Raw genomic sequence first — 27354 nt, forward strand, 5'->3', positions numbered from 1 at the left:
TAATTTATCATTACTCAGTAGTTTCCAAAGTAGTCCATGGAAATACAGATTTATGATAGTCCCGGTCAGACTCTAAGAGAGGTTAAACTGTGGAGGAAAATAAAATTACCAGTAATTAAATTTACCAGCAAGTTTGCCATCTAAAGCAAATTTATAGCTTCATAGTGAAAGATAGTTTAGACACTTTCACATAAAGCGGATCCATTTTTACATGATATAAGTATTATACACTGCTGTTTCAATTTATATAATTAAAATGATATCATTGCACTCTGAGGTTAATGGGATACCCAACTGGAAACCATACGTCGTGAGCAATAAAATAGCAGCATTGCAGTATTGGCTCTTTTGTTAAAAGCTGATGCAGTATTTCAGCACAATTAGATTACATTCTACCTTTTAAAAATCTTTAGAACAAGTAAGAGATACGCTGATTAAAAAGAACATATTCTTGAAAGTTGCCTTTATTTTTTAGGAATAGAAGGATTAAATGAGGATCTATAAAGAGTGCTTAGGATAAATGTATTTGCCAGTTATTTTCATTCTACCTCCTATTGAAAATAAATTTTCTGGAGAATATTCCAGAGAATGCTTCAAGTGAGGTTTCTAAAATTATCATCAGGAGTTATAATATAGGATTGTTTTAAATCGAAAATGAGGGACATCCCTGGTGGCGCAGAGGTTAAGAATCCACCTGCCAATGCAGGGGACACGGGTTCGAGCCCTGGTCTGGGAAGATCCCACATGTCATGGAGCAGCTAAGCCCGTGCACCACAACTACGGAGGCTGCGCTCTAGAGCCCATGAGCCACAACTACTGAGCCTGTGTACAACAACTACTGAAGCCCGCGTGCCTAGAGCCCGTGCTCCACAACAAGAGGAGGCACCGCAATGAGAAGCCCGCGCATCGCAACGAAGAGTAGCCCCTGCTCGCTGTAACTAGAGAAAGCCTGCAGGCAACAACGAAGACCCAACGCAGCCAAAAATAAATGAAAAAAAATAAAATTAAAAAAAAAACTGTCAAAAAAATTGAAAATGCTTGAGATCTGTTTAACTCTGGAAAGAAAAACTTTCTTATGTCATAACATTTTACATTTTTTCTACCTAAATTACAGGTAGTGAGATATATTAATAATTAAGATATCTATGTAACTAATATATATCTCTCCATATACCCATATTTTCACAGTGAGTTTTTCTCTCTCTGTATCTTTCTTTTTTCTCTAGTGTTTCTCTTTCTCTTTCTTGTGTCTCTGTCTTTGTCTGTCACACATGTACATACATTTAGAAAAAATACATACATATATAATTTAATATTTATTCAGATCAATATCAGTATGGATATGCATATGTGGATAAAAAGCAGGGATAGGAAAATACGTCTATTCCCATTTTTGAATACATTTTTATCCCAAGTTCAAAACAAAATACATCAAGAGCTGTTTTTATAGCCTATACAAATTCTGTGAGCATGATCAAAAGAATATATCATATATTGTAGAGCTGTTGTGGGTATATGGAGGTAAAATTAGGGGAAGAAGACTATAACTCAGTGTACAGAGTTGAACAGAAACAAACAAACCTTCTAAGAGAGGATGGTATGTAAAATGGGTTCAAGCTGGTCTAAAGTAGTGACCACTCCTTGATGGCCATGGCTCAGTAATTGGGCTTCTGTTATATTAAAAAGAATATTAAACCAGTACAAAACTATCACAAAGGACTCAAAGAGCATATTAAATAGACTTGTCCCCAGCACAAGTAGTTACTGATTTTTAAATTGCCTTACAAAGCCTATTGCATGTATCAACTGAAGAGTAGATAAACAAGTGTGCTATATCCATACAATGGAATATTATTTGACAATAAAAAATGAACTGTGGATACACACTACAACATGGGGGAGGGAAGGGGAAGTGACTGTTCATAAGTCCAATGTGTCTTTCGGGAGTAATGAAAATGTTCTAAATTTAGATTGTGATGATTGTTACACAACTCTAAATAATCTAAAAACCATTGAATTGTGTAATATAAACTAATAGACTTGTAGGTATGTAAATTTTATCTCAGTAAAGCTCTTAAAGTCTATTTGCAAAAGTTTTCTGTTGGTGGGGGTCATAATTTGTTGAGATTTGATGTTTGCCAATTTTATTTATTAATCATTGATTTAGAGTTTTTTTCAACTGAAGCTTGTCTTCCACTGAAAATGTTTTCATAATTATCAAGAATCACTTTTTAGTTGAAATCTGTAAATTCTGGAAGGAAAGCCTGATAGTTGGCTATCTTTATAGACCAGGAGTTTTTATAAAGTCGAATTGAGTATACATATTAACGAAGACTCTTCATTGACAAGTGTACTTTTCAGAACAATTGAGGAAGAGACAGCAACAAAACTTTCTGTTCTGAAGTAGTGAAGTGTCATTCTCTAGTCATTCTTGCACGAAGATTTCTGAAACCTTTGTTCTGTCTTATTTTATTACTTGCTCATCTTGTTCCTTACTGCTAATAAGATTAACTGAAAATTCCGTAGTCATCTTATTTGAATGTTCTGGAATCCCAATACAAACTCTCTTTCCTTCTAATTAATTGTTAAATGCAGCAAAATTCTATCTTCTTACCATTCACTCCCCAAATATGTCACCCTTAATATACCTGTATGTCTCTGGTCTTCCCATACTGGTCTCTTTAGAAACAACTTCCCATTTCTTCTTAACAAACTATCCCCATTGCTTTTCCTAAGACCCAAATGCCTTCCCCTTGCAAAAGCATCTCTTGATTTATATGTCACGTCATTCTGTTCTCTCTCACTATTTAATTTTCTCATGCATGTTACCATGAGTGTGTGTTTGCTCTTTATTCATATATATATGCCTGGTCTTCCTGGCTATATTGCAATTTTTTGATGAAAAAATAGCATCACATCTTTGATATGTCTCGATACATGAATAGTGCAATTCCTGACACAAATACATGGAGTTATATTCAGGAAACTGTTATTTCTTGGTTGGCATCCATGTTTTATTGACTAAATTATGAAAGTCACACATATCCCTGAGCCTAATATTGAGAAAATTAAAGAGTTTTTATTTCCATCGGCTGAAACTGAGACTGTTGTTTAGGCTGAATAAAGGTTTTCAATGACAGTTTTCCACTTGAAATATGTGATATTTGTACTAACACCATCATTCTAACTTTGCTGTTACCTTTATCTTACTGATCTCAGGAAAAATATTTGGATCACAAAAAGAATATTTTTTACCATATCTTTGGGAAGAAAATAATAAGTATATCATGATCTTAATATACCAGAGTAGATGATGACATTTTCATGTAATATATCCTAAGAAAGACGTCGAGTACCTATTAAATCAGTAATCTGCTTGAGAACCTAAATGTCAATAAGTATACTACTAATTTGCTAATCAGTTCTGGACATTTTTATTTACACTTTATTGACCACAGCCAGGCACTGTATTAGGCACTGGGGACACAATGATGAATTATTCAGTACCTGTTCTCGGGAACTTTTGGCTCTCGTGGGATGTGTCAACAAGTAAACTAGCAATTATAATCCAGTATATCAGTTAAGTATGACATGTTACAGGAGCATGAGGAAGAGAGCCTACGCCAGTATTAGGATATTTCTGAGACAATTTTTAGAAGAGAGACTCTTTAAACTCTGCTCCAAAGGATGAGTGGGAGGATTAACCAAGTGAAGGACTACATGTGAATATTCCAGGCAGAGGGAAATGGATATACAAAGGCTTGACAGGAATACATGCATGCATATTACACTGTGAGTGTGTTACAGTCAGCCCTCTGTATCCACAGGTTCCACATCCATGGATATGGAGGGCTGACTGTATATTTACTGAAAAAATTCTGAATATAAGTGGACCTGTGCCGTTCAAACCCATGTTGTTCAAGGGTTAACTGTATATTCCATGAGTCCCTATGTAAACTTAAGAAACTCTATCATTTCACAATATACACGCATATTGAATCACTATGTCATATACCTAAATCTAATATAATGTTATATGTCCGTTATATCACAATAAAAATATTAGAAAAGAAACTCCATAGCAGAGTTTTTTTTTTATTTTGTTGTTTTGTTTGTTTGTTTACTGTCATCTACCATCCCCAACATTCCAATCAATGATAAAAATGACAAAATGAAGTATTTCCAATCAACGACAAAATTAAGTATTTCCTCCTTCAGGAAACTGGTATTTTTATCAACGGTATAATGATCACCTTACCTGCTTGCTTTCTCTTTCGGAATCTGAGCTTCTTGAGAGCAGACCCATGTTACTTATATATTTTATTTCTAAGACGTAGCAGTGTATTCTGCACACACTTCCTCAATATATAACTCTTGAAGTGAACTGAACTGAACTAATTGAAGTGCAGGGAGGTAACATGTGTGAGTGCCTTTGTGTGCTAAGACTGAGCAAGGCACTTCACATGTTTGCACAGAATGCATCAGATCGTTCAATCTTTGCAGTAACTCTGACATAGCAATGCTTGATATTTTTTCTAGAATTAAAGAAAATAGAGCATGATTCAATGAATATTAGTAACTTGACCAAGTCACATGGTCACATAGTTTTATGGAGCGGAACCAAGTATTGCTATCCAAAACCTGATTCTTGTCCTGTCTCAGTACACGACCCTCCAGGATACCACTGCAGGCATCTGGGGGTGTTTTCCGACTGTTGTGATTATCTCTGTGTTTGGATGTGTCAAAAAAAAAACCTCACATGGGTTATCATAAAACATGGGTTATTAGCTCAGTGGCCCTTATAAAATGTAAACAAAGAGGTTATTTTTTAAATTTGTCATGCACTATTTTTAGAATCTCTCATTACCTGATGGCTCTACCCAATTAGGTATGTCCTCCTTGAATGCACTTAACTGAAGTGCTTATAGGTAACCAAATGGTGACTTAAATATTACTTGGAAAGATCAGTGTTAATGTGAGGTGATGTTATGATACTATTTTGAAGAGAAGAAAGAGAAAGGATAAACATTATCTACACTGTGAATCATTTATTATTTCAAGATTAGTGTCCTGGTTGTAAGATTTTACATTATGCAAAAAAAGCCTTTAAAATGGCCTCTCAAAACATTCTGGAGATAGATGGTGGTGATGGTTACACAACATGTGTGAATGCACTTAATGCCAATGAACTATAAACGTAAAGTGGTAAATGTTATGCTATGTATATTTCACCACAATGCAAAAAATTGGCCTCTTATCCAGCCTTCTTCTTTGGTCAGAGAACTGTATATATTCTTTTTTGCTTTAATGGTGCTTCCCATTTTTTGTTTCCTGTTGGCATTCACAACTTCCACCTGGATGCGTGTAAATGAATGCCAGGCTTATAAACCAAACAGAAGCTAGAAGATACCATTTATTGGAGATGTACCAATGGGTTACTAATGTGGGGTTCAAAGACAATGGGAATAACAGTTCCCTAGCAGACTTGTTAAAAACACAGGTATCCTGGACCTCCCCGAGAGATTCTGCCTGGCATCTCTGATGGAACTCAGAGGTCTGTTTTTTAAATGGCCTCCCCAGAGGACTCTTATGGCTGATCCTAGAACCGCACTTTAAAACCATAGCTCCTGGGTCATCGAACTACAATACCAGAGAGCCAGACCTCTACAGAAGCCACCTCCTGTGTGAGGCAGGGCAGCAGTGGTCAAGCATATGAGGTTTGGAGAACAACAGAGCCAAGTTCAAATCCCTGCTCCACTGCTTACTAGCTGTATGACTGCAGCTAAATTATGAAACCTCTGTAAATGCCAGTTCCTTGCCTCCAAATGGGAATAGAAGAGTACATTCTGATATGGTTATAGAAACAATTAAATAAATCAAAGTGTATCGCCTGACAGTTAATTGCCCAATACAAGGTAGTTTTGAGTATTATCTTATTTCGTAAATTCGAAAATGAACACATTTTTACATTTAAGTATCTATGGGGTCTTACGAGTGTCGTAAGTTGTGTAAAAAACTTCGATTAAAACTTTTTATTAAGTGCAAGAAAGCACTGTTATCAACACATATTAGAGATTAGAAGAAAAATAGATGTGTATTATTACTACTATGTTCAACAAAGCTTTGATTGATCAGTATGAGAAGTTGCTGCAGGTCCTGAGTGACAAAACAGTTTTCAGTGGAGGAACAGCGCTGACAATCCCTAAAAAAGAGACCATTCATACATCTGACAAAGAATGATTTAAAAAGAAAACTACTCTGCATAAGGTTATATTTAAGATGTGGAGGAGAAAGGATATGTGTAGAAGAGACAGCCCTATTTATGAAGAATCAGCGGTCAAGTTGTTGGTTAAAAATGTATCACAAAAGAAACAGAATTATCACAAAGCAATGATTACATCAGATTTTATGCGGTTAATAAATGCTTTTGAATGCATGAATGAGAGAATAGAAGTGAGAGAGAGAAAAGAACACAGCTGACTTTCCCACCTTCAGAGATTGAAATCTTGAGTACACTAAATCTGGGTTCTTGGGGACGCTAACCTGCAAATGTAAAATTCATCAATGCATATCATCTGAAAGGAGATTTACATGTACCGTGCATAGTTCAATTCTCACTATGGTACAAAGACTCATTAGTCTGTATTTCTCCCTCTGATCTCTTTATTGAGCTCTAGTTTAATATCTCCAAGGTTTTGTGAAACAGTGACATTTACCTCTCCTGTGTTGCCTCGTTGTGTCTATCACTCTAGATTTTGCTGCTTATCAGGGCTCCAACCACAGGCTTATACTTATCGCCTCTCTTCCTTATTCACACTCATCCAGCATGTTGTCATGTTTTGTAAGATTTTTCCTCAGAATTTATTTTTCTTTCCCTACCTCCTTTCCATAAACCTTTGCTTATTAAAGGCCTTTCATATGCCAGGAATTCTATACAAACAAGATAAACTAAAATCTCTAACTTCATTTATCATATTGTCTAACAGGAGAGACAGTTATCTAAGAAAAGAATTCAACTAGAAATTTTGGAGTGTTACAGTAAATATGTGTGCAGGTCACCTTAAGAGCACAGAAGATGGGAACAACTGACTCCCCAATAATCAATAATAATGTTTTATAATTAATTTGTAATTATGTAATAATTTTATTGATATTTAGTTATTTGAATATTAATTTACATTACTAGTAATATTGTTGTTTGGACCAGGCAAAATGGCCCTAAGAGCCATTTATCTTAGCTATTTTACAGATGAACAAATGGAGAAAGAGGGTAGGTGACTTGCACAGCATAACATAGCTAATAGGTTACAGAGATCTTAGCACATGGCTCAGCTGGGGGATTGGAGAAGAACTATGCTGAAGGAGGTACTATTTGCTCTGTGTCTTGAACAATATTTAACCCTGCATTTCATGGCGATAGGAACTAGGTGCTTAAGACAAAATAAAATGTGGATAATCTGAAGATTTGGAAGAATGATTTTATAAAAGGTGAATTAAGAGAATAGAATTAATGAATGAAATAGAAGGCACAGAAAGTATCAAAGAAGGCCCACAAGTGAGACACAATCTGAAGGTTTCAAGAAATGCCAAGAAAACCAGTGTGACTGGAGAAGAGTGGGCGAGGTGGGGAGGAGAAAGAGATGAGGTCAAAGGTGTCAATCAGTTGATTTGGGGGCCTTGTAGACCTTGTAATGCTTTGAGCTTTTCCCTCCTTATGATGTGGGACATCAGCGAAGAATTTTTTTTTTAACATCTTTATTGGAGTATAATTGCTTTAAAATGGTGTGTTAGTTTCTGCTTTATAACAAAGTGTATCAGCTATACATATACATATATCCCCATATCCCATCCCTCTTGTGTCTCCCTCCCACCCTCCCTATCACACCCCTCTAGGTGGTCACAAAGCACCGAGCTGATCTCCCTGTGCTATGCGGCTGCTTCCCACTAGCTATCTATTTTACATTTGGTAGTATTTCTAAGTCCAATGAAGAATTTTGATCAGAGATGTGGCAAGATATGATTATAGGAAGGCAAAGGGAGGAGCAGAGAGATAGTTGGGAAGTTATTAAGACAATCCACAGAAGGGGGGATGGTGGCTTTGTCAGAGGAGCAGAGGTGTAGGTAAATCAAATTCTGAATATATTTTGAAGAGTCAGGGAAATTTGCTGGTGGGTTGGATGTTGGGTGTGGAAGAATATGAGATGTCAATGAGGACTCCAGAGTTTTTGGTCTGAACGACTGTAAGAATGGTGTCCTCTTAACTGAGATGGAGAAGAATTCAGGAGGCGGTTATTTGACATGATGTCAATTTTGGAAATGTAACTGTGGTGCCAATGTGGCGGATGCCTTGGAAGGGATCATAAGTTAAGGCAAAGATATCGGTTTGGAATCTCAGTCATGTATGAAATGGTGATGATATTCTAACAGGGACCATGGCAATAGAGAATGGGAGGAAGAGGCTTGGTTGAAGACACTGCTGAAGTGGTTTTGTGAGTGGGTTGTATGTAGTAGAAGGAGAAGGATCTAAAATGGGAAACTCCAGGGTGATGACCACTAGGGCCACTTCTCAGGCCTAGCTCTGGGAGGCCTATATCTTTCCAATTGTGCAAATACCAAGAACGTAGAGCCTTTCCTGTTTGAAATCACTTATATTCACCCTCGTTCATATCCTCCATATCAAGATTAGGTTCAGAATGGGACAGTCTTTCCAGCTCTAGTCACTTCCTTGTCATTTCAGAAAATGAATAAACCAGACTTTCAGATTTAAGATGTTCAATATTTTAATTCATATGGAAAATTCCAAATTATGCCTGAGCATTTGCAGTAAACTTTTTTTTTGTATTTTTCCAGGTTTATTGACATATAACATTATATTTGCTATACTACAAAATGATCACTGCAATAAGTTTTGTTAACATTCATTACCTCACATAGTTAGAAGTTCTTTTGTGATAAGAACTATTAAGATTTACCATCTTAGCATCTTCAAATATACAATGCATCATTGTTAAGTACAGTCACCTTGCTGTACATTACATCCCCAGAACATATTAATCTTACAACTGGAAGTTTGTACTTTTTGACCACCTTCACCCATTTCTCCCATCCTCCACCTTCCATCTCCAGCAACCACCAATCTGTTCTCTCTTTCTGTGGGTTCCACTTTTATTTGATTCCACATGTAAGTGAGATCATGCAGTGTTTGTCTTTCTGTGCTTGACTTACTGCACTTAGGATGTGCCCTCAGGGTCTATCCATGTTGTGGCAAATAGCAGGATTTCCTTCTTTATCATGACTGAATAATATTCCATTGTGCATGTATGTGTGTGTGTCTGTATATATATATGTGTGTGTGTGTATGTATATATATATATATATATATATATATATATAAAACATCTTCTTTATCCATTCATCTGCTGATGGGGACTTAGGTTGTTTCTACGTCTTGGCTATTGTAAATAATGCTGCATTGGGGTGCAGATATTCTTAAAGAGAGTGATTTTGTTTCTCTGCATATATACTCAGGAGTAGGATTGCTGGAGCATATGGTAGTTCCATTTTTAATCTTTTGAAGACCTGCTATACTGTTTTCCATAGTGGTTGCACCATTTTACATTCCCATCAACAGTGCAAAAGTATTCCCTTTTCTCCACATCCTTGCCAACACTTGTTATGTGTTGTCTTTTTGATGATGGCCATTCTGACAGGTGTGAGGTGATATCTCATTGTGGTTTTGATTTGCATGTTTCTAATGATTAGTGATGTTGAGAATCTTTTCATGCATCTATATGTATTCTTTGGAAAACATCTATTCAAATCCTCTGCCCATTTAATTGGGTTGTTTGAATTTTGATGTTTAGTTGCATGAGTTCTTTGCACGTTATAGATATTAATACCTTATCAGATAAATGTTTTGCAAATATTTTCTTGGTTCTGTAGGTTGCCTTTTCATTTTTTGATGGTTTTCTTTGCTATGCAGGAGCTTTTAGTTTGAGGTAGTCCCACTTGTTTAATTTTGCTTTTGTTGCCTTTGCTTTTGGTGTCAGATATAAAACAGTCATTGCTGAGACCAATGTCAAGGTGCTTACCGCCTATGTATTCTTCTAGGAGTTTTATGGTTCAGGTCTTATGTCGAAGTCTTTAATTCATTTTGAGTGTCTGTGTATGATGTTATACAGTGGTCCAGTTTCATTCTTTTGCATGTGGCAGTCCAGTTTTTCCAAAACCATTTACTGAAGAGACTGTCCTTTCTCCATTGTATATTCTTCACTCCTTTGTCATAAATTAATTTTCCATATATGTGTGGATTTATTTCTGGGCTCTCAACTCTATTCCATTCATCTCTCTGTTTTTCTGCCAATACCATGCTGTTTTTATTACTATACTTTGTGACATAGCTTGAAATCAAGAAATGTGATACCACCAGCTTTGTTCTTCTTTCTTAAGATTGCTTTGGCTCTTCAGGTTCTTTTGTGGGACCAAGTAAATTTTAAGGTTGTTTGTTGATTTCTGTGAAAAATGCCATTGGAATTTTGATAAGAATTGCACTGAATCTGTAGATCACTTTGAACATTTTAACGGTATTAGTTCTTCCGGTCCATGAGCATGTAATATCTTTCCATTTATTTGTGTCCAAAAGTTTACAAAGCTAATTTAGTCTCCTCGTCTTCCATCCCAGCTCCCCAATTATCATACTTGTTTTCCCCAAACGCTTTTTGCATTTTGCTATTCCCTTCCTCAGAAAAGTTGAGTGGTTCCAAACTCTCCCCAAGATGACAAGCACCTTAACTTGCATCGAAGACCTTATATTTGGACCTAACTCCAACTCTCAACTTTATTATTTAATGCTCTCCAAAAAGAATTGCCTAGTTCACTGGAGACCCACCATTTCTCCACACTACTGCCCAGTGCCCCTCTCTGCCCATTGTCCCTGCCTGCTCCGAATTTCAATTTCCAGATCAATCTTCCTAAAAATCAACTCCAATCAAGCCATTTTCCTACTCGGAAGCACATTTTTACACTCTATTGCCTAGTGATATAATTACAGACTCTTCCCTTGGCAGCACTATCCTGCTAACTCAGTAGTTCTGACTCATACACATAGTTTTTTTCTCATACACATAGTTCACAGAACAATGCACTCCCATCAGTAATGTATCACATTGCCTACAATGGTCTTCAAGGAACAGAGCAGATACACTTAGGGGCACAGAGCAAATTCTCCTAGTAGCATAATTGTAATATGTATGCAACCAACGCCTCTGTGGTAGTTACTGTGTGCCAGTCACTTTGTGAGCAGTTTAAAGAGTATTTCATTGAATCCACCTAACAGTCCTGTGATATAGACACTGTTATTGTTTCATTTCACAGATGAAGAAACTGACATACAGAAAATGTAAGCAATTTTCGCAAGGTCACATGGTTAATAAATGTTTAGCACTAATACCTGACATCGCTGAAGCTTGGTTTCTTTAATAGTAACAAACAGTAATAATAATGATAATAATAATACCTACTTCACTTCTCAGTCTGCAGCCTATGCTCTTAGTTCCTCTGGCATACCTCCTCTCTCCTTGGATTTCTGCCACCCACCCGTACCAACACTGGAGGATGAGAAATATTGAGCTCAGTAATTTTCATCAAATTTCAAAAAATTCCCTTTCTATTTTGAAAGTGGCCTGAATCAACCACGCCTCCAATGACTGTTACTTCTCTGATCTGCTGGATCACTTTTCTAAGATTCCACTCATGCTTTACTTATCCTATACTACCTTTGTTATCATCAAACTGTGAGATATAAACCACATCTCTCTAACGAGATTGAAAAATTTCCACAACCAAACTCATAGTAGACACTGTAAATTTTGATTTCCCAATTTTGTTAATGGTTCCTCTATCAAAGTTCAAAATGACTTCTGTCTTCTCTCTCTTCTTTGCCTAATCCATATCCACATACAATTCACTTCTAAGTTTTGGTTCTTCATGCGTCCCTGATACCACTCTTAATCTCTTGTACCTTTACTATCTAAAGGGTGGGAGATGCCTCATCCATTAACAAGCCCAGGGTAAACAAGCAATGTATTAATGGTTATTATGTTGCTTCATAATTCTCATTACTTTTTCCCCAACTATCATAAAAATCTTGTATCTGGTTATCCAGATTTGAGTCTTTGACCCCTGGTATTCTCCTAAATTCTATTGCCAGTTTAATCTAAGGAAGAGCATCTGTCCTGCTCCCATACATCACTCTTCCCTCCCTACCATTGTCTGCTGAAATAAGAACTCACTCTTCAATCGGTATCAAAATGTCTACTCCTCACACCCCTCACTTTTCCTTCCAACCTCATCTCTTATTACTGCACTGCGTGTTATACCTTCTAAGCAAACCAGACCAAAAGCTACTCCCATAGAAGTTCTATTTTTCTACCTCCATACTCTTGCTTGTGCTATTTATTTCACACCAAAATGCAAATGACATAAGTCAGAGGCTAGGATGAGTTAAGAAAAAATCTCCTAAGTTTTAGGCCACAGGAAGGACATATTGAGATGGATTAAGTAGCCCTCAGTGTCATCTTTAGAAATCCCCACATCTTGACTCAATATTTATCTGGATTTCCTCTACATCTCTTGATACTTCAACACTTTCTGTCATTGTTTAGCACCTGATATCGTTGAAGCTTGGTTTCTTTAATAATAACAAATAGTAATAATAGTGATAATAATAATATCTACTTCACAAGATGGCCATGTGGGTTACAAAACATAAATTTGGTATTATATTATCTCTAAAAATTTAAGTATTGCACATAGCAGGTACTGAAAACTTGTTAAGTTTCTTCCTACTGTCATGGGTGAATATTATTGCCCTCTTAACTGAAGGGACCTGAGATCCACAACTGAATTTGGCTGCCAGAGTAAGCGGAGCACAAGAGCAGAGACCCCATAGAATAGTCTACTCAGGGGGGCAGCGACACATAAGCCACTGACCTTAGGGAGGCTCTGAGCCTCACTGTCCCTCACCCTTCTATAAAAGATAAGATGGTAAGTGTTAGCAGAATAAAACCCTTCTAATGCCCTAGACTTCTGCATGAGGCAGTCAAAAGGACGAAAATCACATTCAGAAGGAATGGTGTTCTGACTGTGTGTTTCAGTGCTCTGCAGCCATGTCTCTATGAGCCGCCTGAAGTCATCCTCCTGACTATCCTTCCACCACACCCTCACCCTCTTTGAGACCATGATCCTAGAAAAACTGTACCTAGAGGCTGAGAAGAGCTGGGACTGCAGGTGGCGAATGAAATGGCCCCAGCTAGTAGGAGGGGAAGACTGCAGAGCCTGGGAAGCAGGCAAGGTCTGAAGCCAACATCTCTGCCATTTTTATTCACCTACACAGTCTCTAAAGCAGTCTTTGTTCTAGGAGAAGTGGGAAAAAAAAATAAGTGGTGAGAAAACATTGAACTGACAGGGGCACAGCAATAAAAAACACTATCTGTTCTCACGGAGTGCTCTAGAATTAAATTTGCTTGAATTCAGTTTTTTCCCTCCTCATTTCTTATTACTTTCTGAATTTTCTTTCTCCAGTATCTCTCTTTACCTTCTCCTAGCTCAGTAGCCTCCTTTGAGCACTGTTTCTGACATTAGGCTTTTAAATATATGCTATTAAACATTCTAACTCGATGTAATTAAACAAAGGAGGGAAGTCAGTCTGAATCAACGACAAGCTGGAGAAATAAGCAATTTTTAAGGAAATGAAGTTTTATTACTCTTAGGGATAAACTGAAGCTATTGAAAACAGTTCACTTAGGACATGAATGGCTGCCTTAACTCCTACATAAGCACATATTCCAAACTTACTGTTTGGAATAAAATATGTATGCGTTTTTCTTTGCTTTTTTGCTAAAGACCTTTACTCTTTAGACTAACATTATTTCTCTACAAATTGCTTAGCAAACTTTTTTTTATTTGAACATTGCAGATATTGAGATATAAATGCAAATCTCACTTGTTTAAAACTTGGTGCTAATGAGGTCAAAACCACACAGTAAATCTCTGTATCTGCCAGTTATCTCTATTGTGTGGCGACAAGTGTGTGAGCAACCAGCTCTGGGCATAAGAAGCATTGGGGGAGAGAATGCTGGTGAATTCGTCCAATATGCCTCCACAAAATTGGAAAATGACTCCGTTTTGGCAGGCATGTACCCGTGGTCAGTAGCTTCGTCTTTCTTCGCGAGCGTCAGTTATCTTGAATTTAAAGATAATTTTAGTACCTTCATTGTTACTTTAATACTTTATTTGATATTTCAGCTTTCTGCTATGTGGTAGTGTTATTTAAAATTTCCTCTTTTCAGTGACATTTCTTGCATGTGTATTTATATCCTACTTGTTAATGCTAACAATACTATGTGAGCTTATAGAATTGCATCTGAACTCTGAAGGAAAAATAATGATCCATTTCATGACATGAGTGATTTTTACAAACTCTCATTTCAACTCAAAGAGTGCTTTTTTTTCCCTTGATTAAAATGTATTTCTCGATTAAATTAAAATGCAAATATAGACAGTCTGTGTTTATGGTTATAATAGAATTATTTAAAGAAGGTTCTAAATCAACCTGCTGCTAATATTTCATGCAAGAACTGTGGGTTTTATTGTTGGGCCAGTACTGCCGTGTTCCATTTTCAAGATTACTTAAAGTGCTATGAAAACTTAATTATACTGCCCAGGTTTTATCAGTTTTTGCCCAGTCTTCTCCAGGATGTTAAAAGGGACTGCTTTCCTATATACTTCTTAAGTTATGTTATTGGAGAAATATCAAGTACTAAAACTTTAGAACCCCTTGAAATTGAGTTATGAACAATTTACTATTTGTTTTAAAAAAAATATTTTATTACACAGAAGTGAATCAACTCTTAAATTTAAGAGAACCATATTTAATAATTTATTATGAAATTAAAGATCTGAAAGATTACTTCAAGAAACCATTTAGTCCAACTTTTTAATTTATATTAGATATATAAAATATTTGTATTAGAAATTGCATCTAATGCTATGGATTTAATTATGATCTTTTAGTATTTTTTTAGCTTTCTTTTTTTTTTTTTTGGAAGTGTCCTATCACTTTTCAAACACATTGATTAAAATAATTCTTAAATAACATTTATAACTTGATCTTTTTTCTTTTTTTGTTATTTTTAGTGACCTCAGTGAAAACCAAATTCAGGCAATTCCAAGGAAAGCTTTCCGTGGGGCAGTTGATATTAAAAATCTGTAAGTATTTTTTCTAATTGATACTGTTTTTTTTTAATTATCCATTTTCCAAGTTTAATTTATATTAAATAAAGTGGCAGGAAAAAAATGGTGAAAGCCTGTATGCATCTTTATGCTTCCTTAGGAGAGCTTGTAACTATAAGTTTTAAATTGTTTTCACAAGCTATCTGAAGAGATTCTCGTTTAGAAGATGTCTTGAAACTGAAGTTGTTATCAAATTCATTCTTCAAACCTTGTGATTAATCTTGTGAAATCTAAAGAAATTATTTGATTAAAAGGTATTTACAATGTATTTTCTTCCCCTTACTGTGAGCTAATTTCAATAGCTCCTTTTTCACTTGTTATCGGTGTTTATTGGAAATGCAGAATATTTTTTTTTGGAAAGAGTAGATGATATTTTCTTGTTAGAGATACCTGTGGCCTAGAGCTACAGCTTTTTAAAATAGCTTCTAGATCACCATTTTCATTAAATGCCAACAGTGTGAGAATGAGAAAATTGTCTTTCCCTTTGTGTGAATACTTTTCTTGCATCTTTTCCCTCTTATATCTTTATGAAAGAATATATGTATAGCCTTCTTTAAAAAGCAAAAAAAAAAAAAGAAAGGAAAAAGAAAACTATGTTTCTGTATTATCCCTTGATAAATCTTTAATCTAGTGTGTTGTGTAGATGTGTTTTTTGTAAGTGTGGATAGCTATTTTCATACCAGATTTAAGATCACAGTGGTAATCCTAATATCATCGATATATATCTTAATAAATTTAAAAATACCTTGTTAGCCTTTTAAAATGATGGTTTTTGACTCACTGTGAATCTAAAATGTAAAACATTTTCCGTAGCTTTTACATTAGTTTGGAATGTGGGGAGAAAAGGCCCCTGTGTGCTGAGATTAACTATCAGGAATTCAGTATTTCTTAGCTAGTAATAAACAGGGCAGGCACTTGAAGAATTAACTTATATTCCAAATTCTCCATGGTGAGATCCAACAATATTTCTCCAGTAGCGAAAGTGAGACAGATGTTTTCCTTCGTCAAAGAAGACTGTTTATAAAGCTACAAGTTATGGACTCTACATCCTCTCCTCAATGTAAATTTTTTTTTTTTAATTTGTACTTTCTAAGTGTATAGGTAAAGACAGAAAAATATAGACTTCTAGGTATAAATGTGTAGAGCCGTCAAAATCCTGGCCCTAGGTTTTTATGAGCATTTACATGTTAAAGAGATTTTATTTGCTTTGTTTTTAATCTTTGATGAAGACTTAGGGAAGTCTTCAGATAGATTCAGAGATGTAGGGCATTCAAAACTGCCTCTGTATATTATGTCTGGTCAAAACAACATAAAGATCCCTATGTAGCACCTACTCGAGTTGCCTATATGTCTCTGTAAAAGGACAGTAATGGCCAAAGTTGACCACCCTTTGAGAATGCCACTTGCAATCTTACAATAGTATTTTCTCTAAAGCCTTAAAACAGGTGGCTTTTAATCTTAGCAAAGATATTTAGGGAATCCAAGTCTATTAAGTAATCCTTCTCCCATATTTAAGGATGCATTTGGGAGTAAGATACCGGTCATAGTGGGATTCTTCCTTAATTCCTCTTCATTTATTCTTTAAAAATGTGATTTTAAAAGTTTAGAGATAAAAAGAAAAGTAAAATGCTAGCCCTTGTACTTTGAAGAAAGCAATATTGATTTAGCTGGATTTTTGAAATATTTCTCCCCACGACATCATCCCCCCTCTCTACCATTTTAAAGGCAGTTATTATGTATACTGTGAGATGAGTTTAGGACTGTCTCAGAATCTCTTGCCATTTTTTGGTTTTGTAAACATGACAAATCAGTAAACTTCATTGAGCCTTAATTTTTACTTTTATGAAATCAGTATAATAATTTCTTACATTTGCTGTGGTTACTAGAGAAAAACCATATGTGAAAAACCTTAAAACAGTAATATGCTGCAAAATACAGTACAGTATTCATTCAGCAAGTATTCACTAATCAACTGCTAGAAGTCAGCACTGAAAAACTTATACTAAGGAGAGAGGAAAGGAGACCATAAACTAATTTGCAATATTAGTAATCGATCAGGTAGACCCATGTCTATCATGGGTCAATTAGACATGGAGCTGCAAAAATGGGGGAAAAAATCTATCAGAAAGTACTAAATGAATATACACAAGACCCTGATTTATAAACAAATTAAATGCAACAGGTACTGAGGAAAGAAAGAGGTAAAAGTATTGATATTGCTTGAAGTTATCAGGGAATACTTTAGAAAAGAGTTACTGAAAGAAAATATAAAGGAATCTTCAAGGAGGTTGGTTCATACTGTATACTGGTGAGTAGTGGCCGGTAAAAGCAGACTGAGAAAGTAAAAATTTATTAAGACCTATGCAAGGCCTGATTTCTGGGTTTCGATTGGTTTGGAGGATTAAAATTAAAGTGCAGTGGAATGTGTGTGTGTGTATTGTGTGTGTGTGTGTATGATGTAAGGAATATTACCTTTTTTTCAAGGCGAACCAATACTAATTCGGAATAGCAACAGTGGTAAGAAGCATAGCAATCTGCATGCATATGGAGGAAGCCAAGTAGAGTGGCATCCAAATGATTTTAACTTTGGAGATTTCTGTTCTTATGGAGGAAATGGAGCTTAAGAAACTATGTGGATGCTAAATGATGATGTGATGGTCAGAAGAACAATTTATTCCTGCTACTCTCAATGCCTTCCATGTAACAGTGTGAAAGACCATGAGAACATTGAAACACCACAGTGCATTTACAGGTTTATTTAATTAAACAAGATCATAGTTACAATTTTCTAAAATTTCACATTTAAAAAGCATTTTGCTATAATTAAAAAATAGTTCAAACTACATTATTCAAAAAAAATTTCAATTTCATGGGACTTTGTGTGAAGTTTAGTTTTATCATTAAAAATTAAGAAGGATATTTGGTAAAATATGTTAGAACTGAGAGTAAATTTTAATTTGTATTATTGTTAAAATGGTAACCGTATGTCATCAAGTAATGACTCAATAAAAGTCCATAAATATTGACATTATTAATATTATTAACATTCAGTGTGGGAAGGAGAGGCATAGTGCTTTGTCTTATTTATTATTCCAGTGTGTACGTTTACAGTTTGGACAACCCCGCATGGTGCCATAATGGCTAGTGTTTCGAGTCATTCAGGGAGTAAAAGAGAAGAAGTAAGGCTGCACAGAAGGAATATGTGCTTTAGTTGCATCAAGCTGATATTTTGTATAGCGCTGTCTGAAAGACTAGTCTAATGCACTGTACCGAGTTTATTGGATTTACCACATATTCAGGCCTTATTCAGAACAAATTCCAGTTATCAGAAAATTTTCACTGGAAGCACTTGCTTTAATCTTGTGGATTGGCTAAATATGCTCAAGGCAGCATCCTGACAATATGAAATTGATGCTGTGGAAATTTTGCAAATTAGCAGATCTTATTCCTCTTCCTCCAGGCAAGCCACAGTAAAACTATTCTTGACAGCTGGACATTTATCTTGCTGTTAAACGTCTCCAGGGAGAACTTCCCATAACTTTTTTGCTTACCTCTATTAATTTCCAAACTGGATTAAAACCCTTTATATTTTATTTTGTTACCCAATTTTCTCCACCTGCTACTTAAACCAGTTTCTTTTTTTCTGGCATTTTAGACAGTGAGATCTGAGAATAACAAGATCGTATTAAAATATCAACTAAATAATAGTGTTTATAAAAGTCACTGGCAGCACTTTTACATAGGATTTACATCTGTGTGTTTGAACTCTCCAAGTATGAATTCAAGTACTGATACCATATCATTACCAAATGATGCCTCACCAAAATGATAATCAATGTTTATATGATTTTCCTTGATAAACTTTGTATATATATTTAATATATTTAACACTGACTAATAAAGCCTTGACTGCCTCCTGATCAATTTCTGAACAAAGACATGTTACATTGTGCCAGTTTTGTTTACAAGTATGTATGAGGCATTTATATTTAATTGAATAATTTAAGAGAATATTCAAATTATAATAAATCTTGCCTTATTGCTGAGATTTGCAAGATTATTCTCTAAGTAGGTATTTTATGAATATAAAAATTTTCCAAGAGTCTCTTGTTTTTATGAGAAATCATTTCTAGTCATGTTATCTTAGGATTTAAGCAAAGAAGTGCAAATATATGAACTTAAAAATCAAATGGATTGCCAATAGTTACTCACATGCAAAAGCAAACTCTAACATACCTTACATTAGTTTCTTTAATGAGTTGAACCTGAATACTTAAAATAACTAAATTCCAATAAGCATTATTTTAGGTAGACTCTTTAAAGTACATCATACCTGGTTTTTATTCTTCTTTCATGTTCCAGTATATCCTCAAAATGTACTCTGTTTTCCAAACTTTACTATTTACTGTTCATTAATAAATACATTCCTTTTCTATTTGCTTGCATTATACCAATTCCATTAAATTTTCATCTGTTATGAATCTTACCCTCCTTTTCCAATAAAACTACCTGTTGTTAAAAAATAGGTTAAGGAAAATATTTATATTCATTCTTTTATAACATACATTAGTTTACAGACAAGGGTTATAAGATGATTTAAGTTATAAGATGATTTAGCTTGGTTCTCTTTGAGTAAGTCATGGTATCATTTGGGAAACAAGAATGCATGGCCATGAATTTTTAGGAAACAGATAACCCAATTTGGGATGCACTGATTCTTGGTGATAAGATTTGGCAAATAGGAAAGAGAAGGTTAAACTATATGTTGCTACACAGCTATTTATGCTATTTAGAAATTTAATTTTTTTCTGGAACTCTGTCATCTTCAATTTATTTTATTAATGGATCAATTAAAACCCATAGGAGGAAAATTCACAGTTCTATACTAGGTACACAGAAAGACATATATTTTGCTATTTTTTCACACTTCTCTATTTTAAAATATCAATCTACTAGTTTCTTTTCCTCTATCATCTGCATTCTTCATGATAAGGGAACAAGGTTGCTCACGTAATATAGAATAAATATGTAACAATCAGAAGAGTGTATTATATATTTAACCATTCAAATGCAAGACTTAACTTTAGCTTTGTCCTATAAATTAAGTCATATTTACAGAATGTCTACCGTAATCAGCTACTTTTCATGTTTAGTTTACTACATTTCTTGTCATGCTTAATTACGTACTTTTTACATAATTATCATAAAAATAAAATCCATTTATATCAAATTGAAATTGTAACTTTTAGTGCCCCTAGCTCTTCCCAAAAGTGTTTTCAGTAAGCCTGAGGCTAAAGAGACTTTGAAGGGGAGGTTGGTTTCTCACTCAAGTGGCTTGCTATCTTTAGCGTTAGATTAAATACCACATACAGGTCTTTAGTGGGAGGTAGAACCTTCTGAACAAACCTGTAGCAATGGCCCTTCATTTAGATAAATAGCAAATGAAGTTGAGTTTTATGGTATAAGGACCAGGGCCTCTCTTAGCATCCAGAATGCTGCCTGTGGACATAGGGGACAACCAGCAACCAGCAGTTGTCTGGGTTCTTAGATGTAAAATGTATTAGGAACTCAGCAGCTGCCACAGTCAGTACCATGGGAACTGTCCATGGTCCTAGAATTTGCCTGGTTTGAATTCAGTCTAAAAAACCACACTGAATTGTGATAATCCCCAACAACTATGGTCAAGTTTGCTACCAATAACCTCTTCAACATCGCATTTTGCTCTTTCTCCTGGGTGCCTTACCACTCTTTATTACTGTTAGCTTTCTCTCATGTAAAATTGAGTCTAAATAACGTATCTTCATCAACGTTTTCCAAAACAAAAAAACACAAGACATTTTGATTGAATAGTTGGGAATCTAATTCACATATGTATCAGTATAAAATAGTAATTGTCATGATCTTTCTGTCGCTGCGTGTTGTCCTTGAGACAGAACAGATCTTTAGGTTTCTTACTTCCCCAACCCTGGACAGCCACTCTTTTCTACCTCTGAGCAATTACGATAACCTGCTAATTGAGTTTTGATCTCCAGTTTATATTCTCATTAGATAGTTTTAACATTGCAGCCAGATTTGTTTTCATAAAGCATTGTTTTTCATCCCATCACTACCTGGTTCAAAATCATGCAGCTTATTAAAAACAAAAACAGAAACATTTTGCTATAGGCATTATGGCAAAGCTTTGGGGATTTAGCAGAGTATTGTCTACAGTAGTTCTGCAGGGTCTGTAGGAATATAGGCTCTTCCCTGAGAGAGCAGCGACTTATCGAATGGCATGCCATCTAGTCTCTTTAGATATTCTGACTAGTCCCAACATTCTGACATACCATGCAGGCTCCCAGCCCCCTCTCCCCCCGAATCTGCACACAAGTTCTTCGCTCACATTAGAATGGCCCCTCTCTTGCAGGCATTTACTGTGAACATTGTAGAACCTCTGCTCACAAGTGTTCTTTGAACCAGTCTCCTCCATAGAGAATGCCCACTTTTATTTCTGTCTTACTGGATTCTATCCATCTTTTAGGGATCAGGGGATTTTTTTTTTTTCTCTTCCTCACACGATTATTTTCGCCTAGGGTAATCTCTTCCTTTTCTGAAATTCTGTAACATTCTTCATCTACTGGCTTCTTCCTTGAAACTTGGCCATTAGAAATTCAGCTGAAACCTCCATTCGCAGAATGAATAGCTCCTGAATCTCTTTTCCTAGCCACCTGTGTATCTAGTGAGGGCTTCAACAATACATAGATTTAAATTTGAACCAAGGTTTCACTAAATATTTACTACCTATTTTGCATAATTTATTGAACTTCTGTGAGCCTCATTTTCTTATCTATAAAATCAGAATAATGGTAATACCTACCTTTTCAAGTAATTGTGAGAAATAATGAGACGGGTATATCTACAGACCCTGCCATTTGCTATGCATTCAATAAATGCTAGCAATTATCATTGTCAGTTTCAATTTCTACTTCCCTTGATTAGTCTACTTAGACTTACCAGAACATGAAGGTCAACTTAGTTGTCTTTCCTCCAGTGTCTATTACCATCTCTGTTAGAACTACCTTTAGCTTCCTTCTAATAAATTATCAAATGAATATAACTTTATACCACAGCTTATTCCAATAAAAACTGAGATTCTTTATTCCTGTGAGAAAAACAAAATGTTACTTGAAACATTGCAAAAGGGTTAAATTCTCAAATAACATAAATTATTTTGGGTTCCTAAGAAGAGTCCTTTCCTTGGTTATTTTCTTCATTAATGTCCAGGCTAACACAGATGTGCTTTTATGCCGAGGTAAGTAATATGGTTGCTGATACCTATCTCTAGGATGTTCATTGATATGGATTAATTTAAATTTTTCTTATGCCCTCTATGTATTATAATTTAAATCTTGAACTGCTTCTTAAACAATCATTATTAGCATAAGATTTGTATATTTAGGCACTCATATTCACCTGAATTTTATACACACAGGGAAGAAATAGAACAGATCCTGCCCATATCCTCACCAGCACTTTTTTTTCTTTTTCTCCCATTATATTTATGTTTTATTAGGTTGCTTTTAAAATAGTGAAATGTTGTTATTCCCTCAGATTGACTGTAGTCACTTTGATGTGTTTTAAGTCAGCTAGATTCTTGGAGTTTGTCATCTTACAGTGGTGAGATAAATATGAACGACACTTCTATTTCTCATACCTAAAAAACCCTGGAAAAGTGGAGCATAGTCATAATAATTTTGTTGAGACATTGAGAAACTCTGCCTGGCTTAGAAATTATTAAAGAATTTTTATGTTCACTATTGTTTCAGTTAAGTATATTTTATGGTGTTCTAATTTTTACAAAAAGAAAATTAGTAATAAGATTTTATTACTTGGACACTGCACTGAAATATGAATTTTCTATGAGTAAGGACAAAACCAACTAAAGTTAATGCAGGAAGGTATGTTTTGTATGTGTAATTCAAACAGTATGGTGTCTAGATTTTTAAAAATGAAAACAGGAAATCCTGAAAAAGACTTACTTAAAAGTAACAGAATGGGGAGGGGATATGGGGATATATGTATACATATAGCTGATTCACTTTGTTATACAGCAGAAACTAACACAACATTGCAAAGCAATTATACTCCAATAAAGATGTTAAAAAAAAAAGTAACAGAATGCAGTGTCTCCAGTTATATTTCAGGATACCAAGTTAGCAAATGTTCAACCGTTTTTGTCATTTAATTACCTCTTTTTAAAAATTTATACTTAGCAACGTTATATATTGTCTCTCATACTGAGAATTAATCAAAATCTGAAACCAGGCTAAATTATTTTTAGTCTTAAAGACAATCAGATCAGCTTTAGAAATTTTATGTGAGTGAGGCACAGAGTGATCTCTCTTAATAAAAACATACTGCATTCGCTAAGACTAAATTTACCAGTGCTAGGAAAAAATAAAATAGGCAGTCTAGAGTTATTCTAGAGCATCAGAAGAGGAGCACTTACCACTGAAAAGACAATCATAGAATGTTAATGCTGAGAGAAAGCTTAAAGAGAATATATTTTTTAACAACATTATTTCCATGAAATTAAAGATAAAGCAGTTGCTTCAAGTCACACTCTTACAAACTAGGACAGTGGAGGATCAGAGAGGATGGATGGGTCGGAATTTGAACAGAAACAGAGAGGAGGGCTGGGGGTAGGAAATGAGGAGAAGACACAGCAGTCTGGGCAAGAACATGTAGGCTAAAAGTCTGAAAGAAATCACCAGTGGTACTCTCCATACCGTTCTTTCTCCTGGGAAAATAAGAAAAACACATATATATGGAATCTAAGGAAAAAAAAAAAAAGGTCATGAAGAACCTAGTGGCAAGACGGGAATAAAGACACAGACGTACTAGAGAATGGACTTGAGGATACGGGGAGGGGGAAGGGTAAACTGGGACAAAGTGAGCGAGTGGCATGGACATATATACACTACCAAATGTAAAATAGATAGCTAGTGGGAAGCAACCGCATAGCACAGGGAGATCAGCTCTGTGCTTTGTGACCACCTAGAGGGGTGGGATAGGGAGGGTGGGAGGGAGGGAGATGCAAGAGGGACGAGATATGGGAACATATGTATATGTATAACTGATTCACTTTGTTATAAAGCAGAAACTAACACACCATTGTAAAGCAATTATACTCCAATAAAGATGTTAAAAAAAAAGAAAGAAAAGCACTAGCTTGCTTCCCCCTGGGAAGTAGCTCCTGTGTCAGGAAAGGATCCTCAAGCCGTCTCTGATGCACCTAGTGCTCTTGTCATCTAAAGATCAACAAATTTACCTTATGTCTGGGTAAATAGCTGTAACATTGCTTTTTGGAGAAGTGAAAAAATTTTCCTCTTACTAATTCCTTAATTCGGAACAATTTTACAGCACAATTTATAATCACATCTAAACATGTCACTAAACTCTTGGCTGAACAGATCCTTTCCTGTTTACAGAAAGCAGAAGTGCCCAGGGTTTGAGAGGTGGTAGAGAAGGAAGTGAGTAGCATGAGAGGAAACAAGGTGAAGAAAATTAGTCCAGAAACTCTGAAATAAATTACACTTTTGCATAGTTTTGACACTGTTTATCTTGAACCCTATGCAGACAAATAGAGGTTTGTGCAGAGAGATTTTCTCATGAGCAGTCATGCGGGTACAACACTTTACATAAACATACCTTTGAATACTACAAAATCTACCCACTGATGAAAAAACATTATTTACTTTGATTTTCATTGTCCTTTCAAATGAGTAATGTTTTCACAAAATACCTTCCTTCTCAGAAGATATTTGAACTGAGATATAATGGCATTCAGGAAACTTTTAGGGACGACTGTGGTCCTATGAGAGCTGAATATTCTTAATGGTTTAGTGCCAATAAGGGCTTAGATTTCTGTTAAGAATCAGAAGAAGCATATAACCATGAGCAACGTTAAAGAGGGGTGAAATTAGAAAAGTTTCCAGCAGCGTCTCAACTTCTAGTGGTATACAGAAAGTAATCTGTCTTTCAGTACTTGTAGGACAAGATTTGCTTGAGTGCTTTCTGGCAAACTAGGGCTTCCCCTTTGTGTATAGTATGCATGATTTAAAAGAAGCTGTGTCAGCACTGATTTATACATTGACAGCTAAGGATAATAAGATATGGGCAAACATACAGCTCACCCTTTTACAGATTAACCTGGAGACTGCATTAGGCAAATTTGATAGCATTAAAAGATTTTGCCAATTTGCCTGGAAACAATTTCTCTTTTGTAGTGTGTCAAGGGTAACACTTCATGCCATTGTGCTAATTTAAATGGCTTTGATAAATTGTTCAAGAGGTTAGAGAATAGTAGTGTAGATATATATTTAGCACTTTAAAATTAAGAAAAGGCTATTAACTTAATTGTTAAATGAATTTAATCTGTAAAAATCAAAAGTGCTCAAGAATGTTAAGTGTTTTCTTGGAACTGCAGCAACCATATTACATCATGAGTCTTTAAAAAGTCTTCTTAGAAAATAAAATTATACCTCTGCATACTTCCTAATAAGCAGAAATGCTTTCAGCTGTTACAGTAGCATGAGTGGTAGCTGTTGTTTGGGGAAATCCTTAGTTTATAAAAGCAATAAAATTGTATCTTCTCGAGGGCTCACATTTTTTATATTGCACATCTTAGATCGCACCATTTGCATGGCATCAAGGTAGCCTCCTATATGATTATGTCCCCCAGAGACCTTCTTAAAAATGAGATGTATATTTCATGAGACATTCTCTATGTAAATAATTTCTAAAGTAAGGACTTTGAAAAGGCCCCTCTGAAAGTCACTGGTTTAAATCACTGCGCCTTTATTCAGTCCTCTTGTGAGAGAAACAGCTATTGCAACATTTCCCTTAAAAACAGACCTCAGATTTGAATTAGCCCTTTTGGTGAATTCTGCACTTGAAACAAGGACAAGATTCATTTGTATTAGGATCATAGTCTTACCCTGTACGTGTACCTCCCTTCCCAACGCATGTAGAGCTGACAACTCACCTGACTATTTCATTAAACATTTTGTTTCTATCTCAAGTGAAGCATTAAAATACTTTTTCTTTACAGGAATAATAATATCGCTAAGCATCAAGCTACTAGATTTAAATAAAAACTGCTTATTTGTTAAACGAAAAGGAGAGTGCTATGGGATTTAGTACTTAGTTGTCCATTTCAGCCAAGTAAATTCCTTAGTATGAAGAAGGAAATTTTAATTCCCCAGACAGCGGCAGGAAAAAGCAAACAAGTTTGGAGCAGCCATTTTTTTTCAATCTTTGAATTTTAGCAAATGAGTACTTAAACTTCTGGAGAACATTCATTTATTTGAATTCTGTATTATTTAGAACGAACTGATACAGCTTTTAAATGTTTGACTGTAGAGATGTGCGGTGTTTTAACAATCTTGCTGCTATATGTGTTTCATAGTGTTTTGGGCTGAAATTAGCATCTTTGAGAAAAGCAAATTTTTAAAAATTTCTTAATACTTTTAAAAAACTTGTTTTCTGGAGAGTGGTGTAATTTGGGAAGTTCCTTAACTGAAAAGTCTAATATTTACAGTGCCGAGAATTCGCATTTAATGATAACAATGCAAGTTATGCATATAGTGAAGCTTAATATAAAACAACTGGTAGCTTTGTAAAGTGTATGCCTAGTTGGGAATAGCAAGGAGATAGATGGGACGTCAGTTCTCTTTCCTGATTTGGAGTTCTTGAAAGAAAACTGCTTTTAAAAGAAGAAAACGTAAAAGTGGTCGTGCTCTTTCTTGCCAAGGATAGTGAAATTAACATGCAGCTGGGCGTCTCTGATAAATGGATTCTGTTAGGTCACTGAGGGGGTGTATGTGACATTAAGTGATTTACAGTCCTTTACCTTAATGAAATTGTTTCAGCAAGATGACGCTGAAAGCTCTTAATGGATAGCTTTTCTTGATGTAATGAAATTGCATTCCTATGGCATTTAATATAAGGCGCAGTTATTATTTACTGGAGCTTTCCAAGGGCTGCTATTTGCACACACAGTTCAGAACAAAAAGAGGTTTC

At 35.3% G+C, this 27354-nt stretch overlaps 1 protein-coding gene across 2 annotated transcripts in view; it reads left to right on the forward strand.

Moving 5' to 3' along the window:
- Positions 1-27354, forward strand: part of SLIT2 (slit guidance ligand 2) — a 380303-nt gene that overhangs the window by 221275 nt on the left and 131674 nt on the right. For both annotated transcript variants that reach the window (XM_061192132.1, XM_061192133.1), the window contains exon 5: positions 15196-15267. In XM_061192132.1, coding sequence (XP_061048115.1) covers positions 15196-15267 — 72 coding nt within the window. The remainder of the gene's footprint in view (positions 1-15195; positions 15268-27354) is intronic.

The sequence above is a fragment of the Eubalaena glacialis genome, chromosome 5 (assembly GCF_028564815.1).
Source record: "Eubalaena glacialis isolate mEubGla1 chromosome 5, mEubGla1.1.hap2.+ XY, whole genome shotgun sequence".
In the NCBI taxonomy this organism is placed as follows: domain Eukaryota; kingdom Metazoa; phylum Chordata; class Mammalia; order Artiodactyla; family Balaenidae; genus Eubalaena; species Eubalaena glacialis.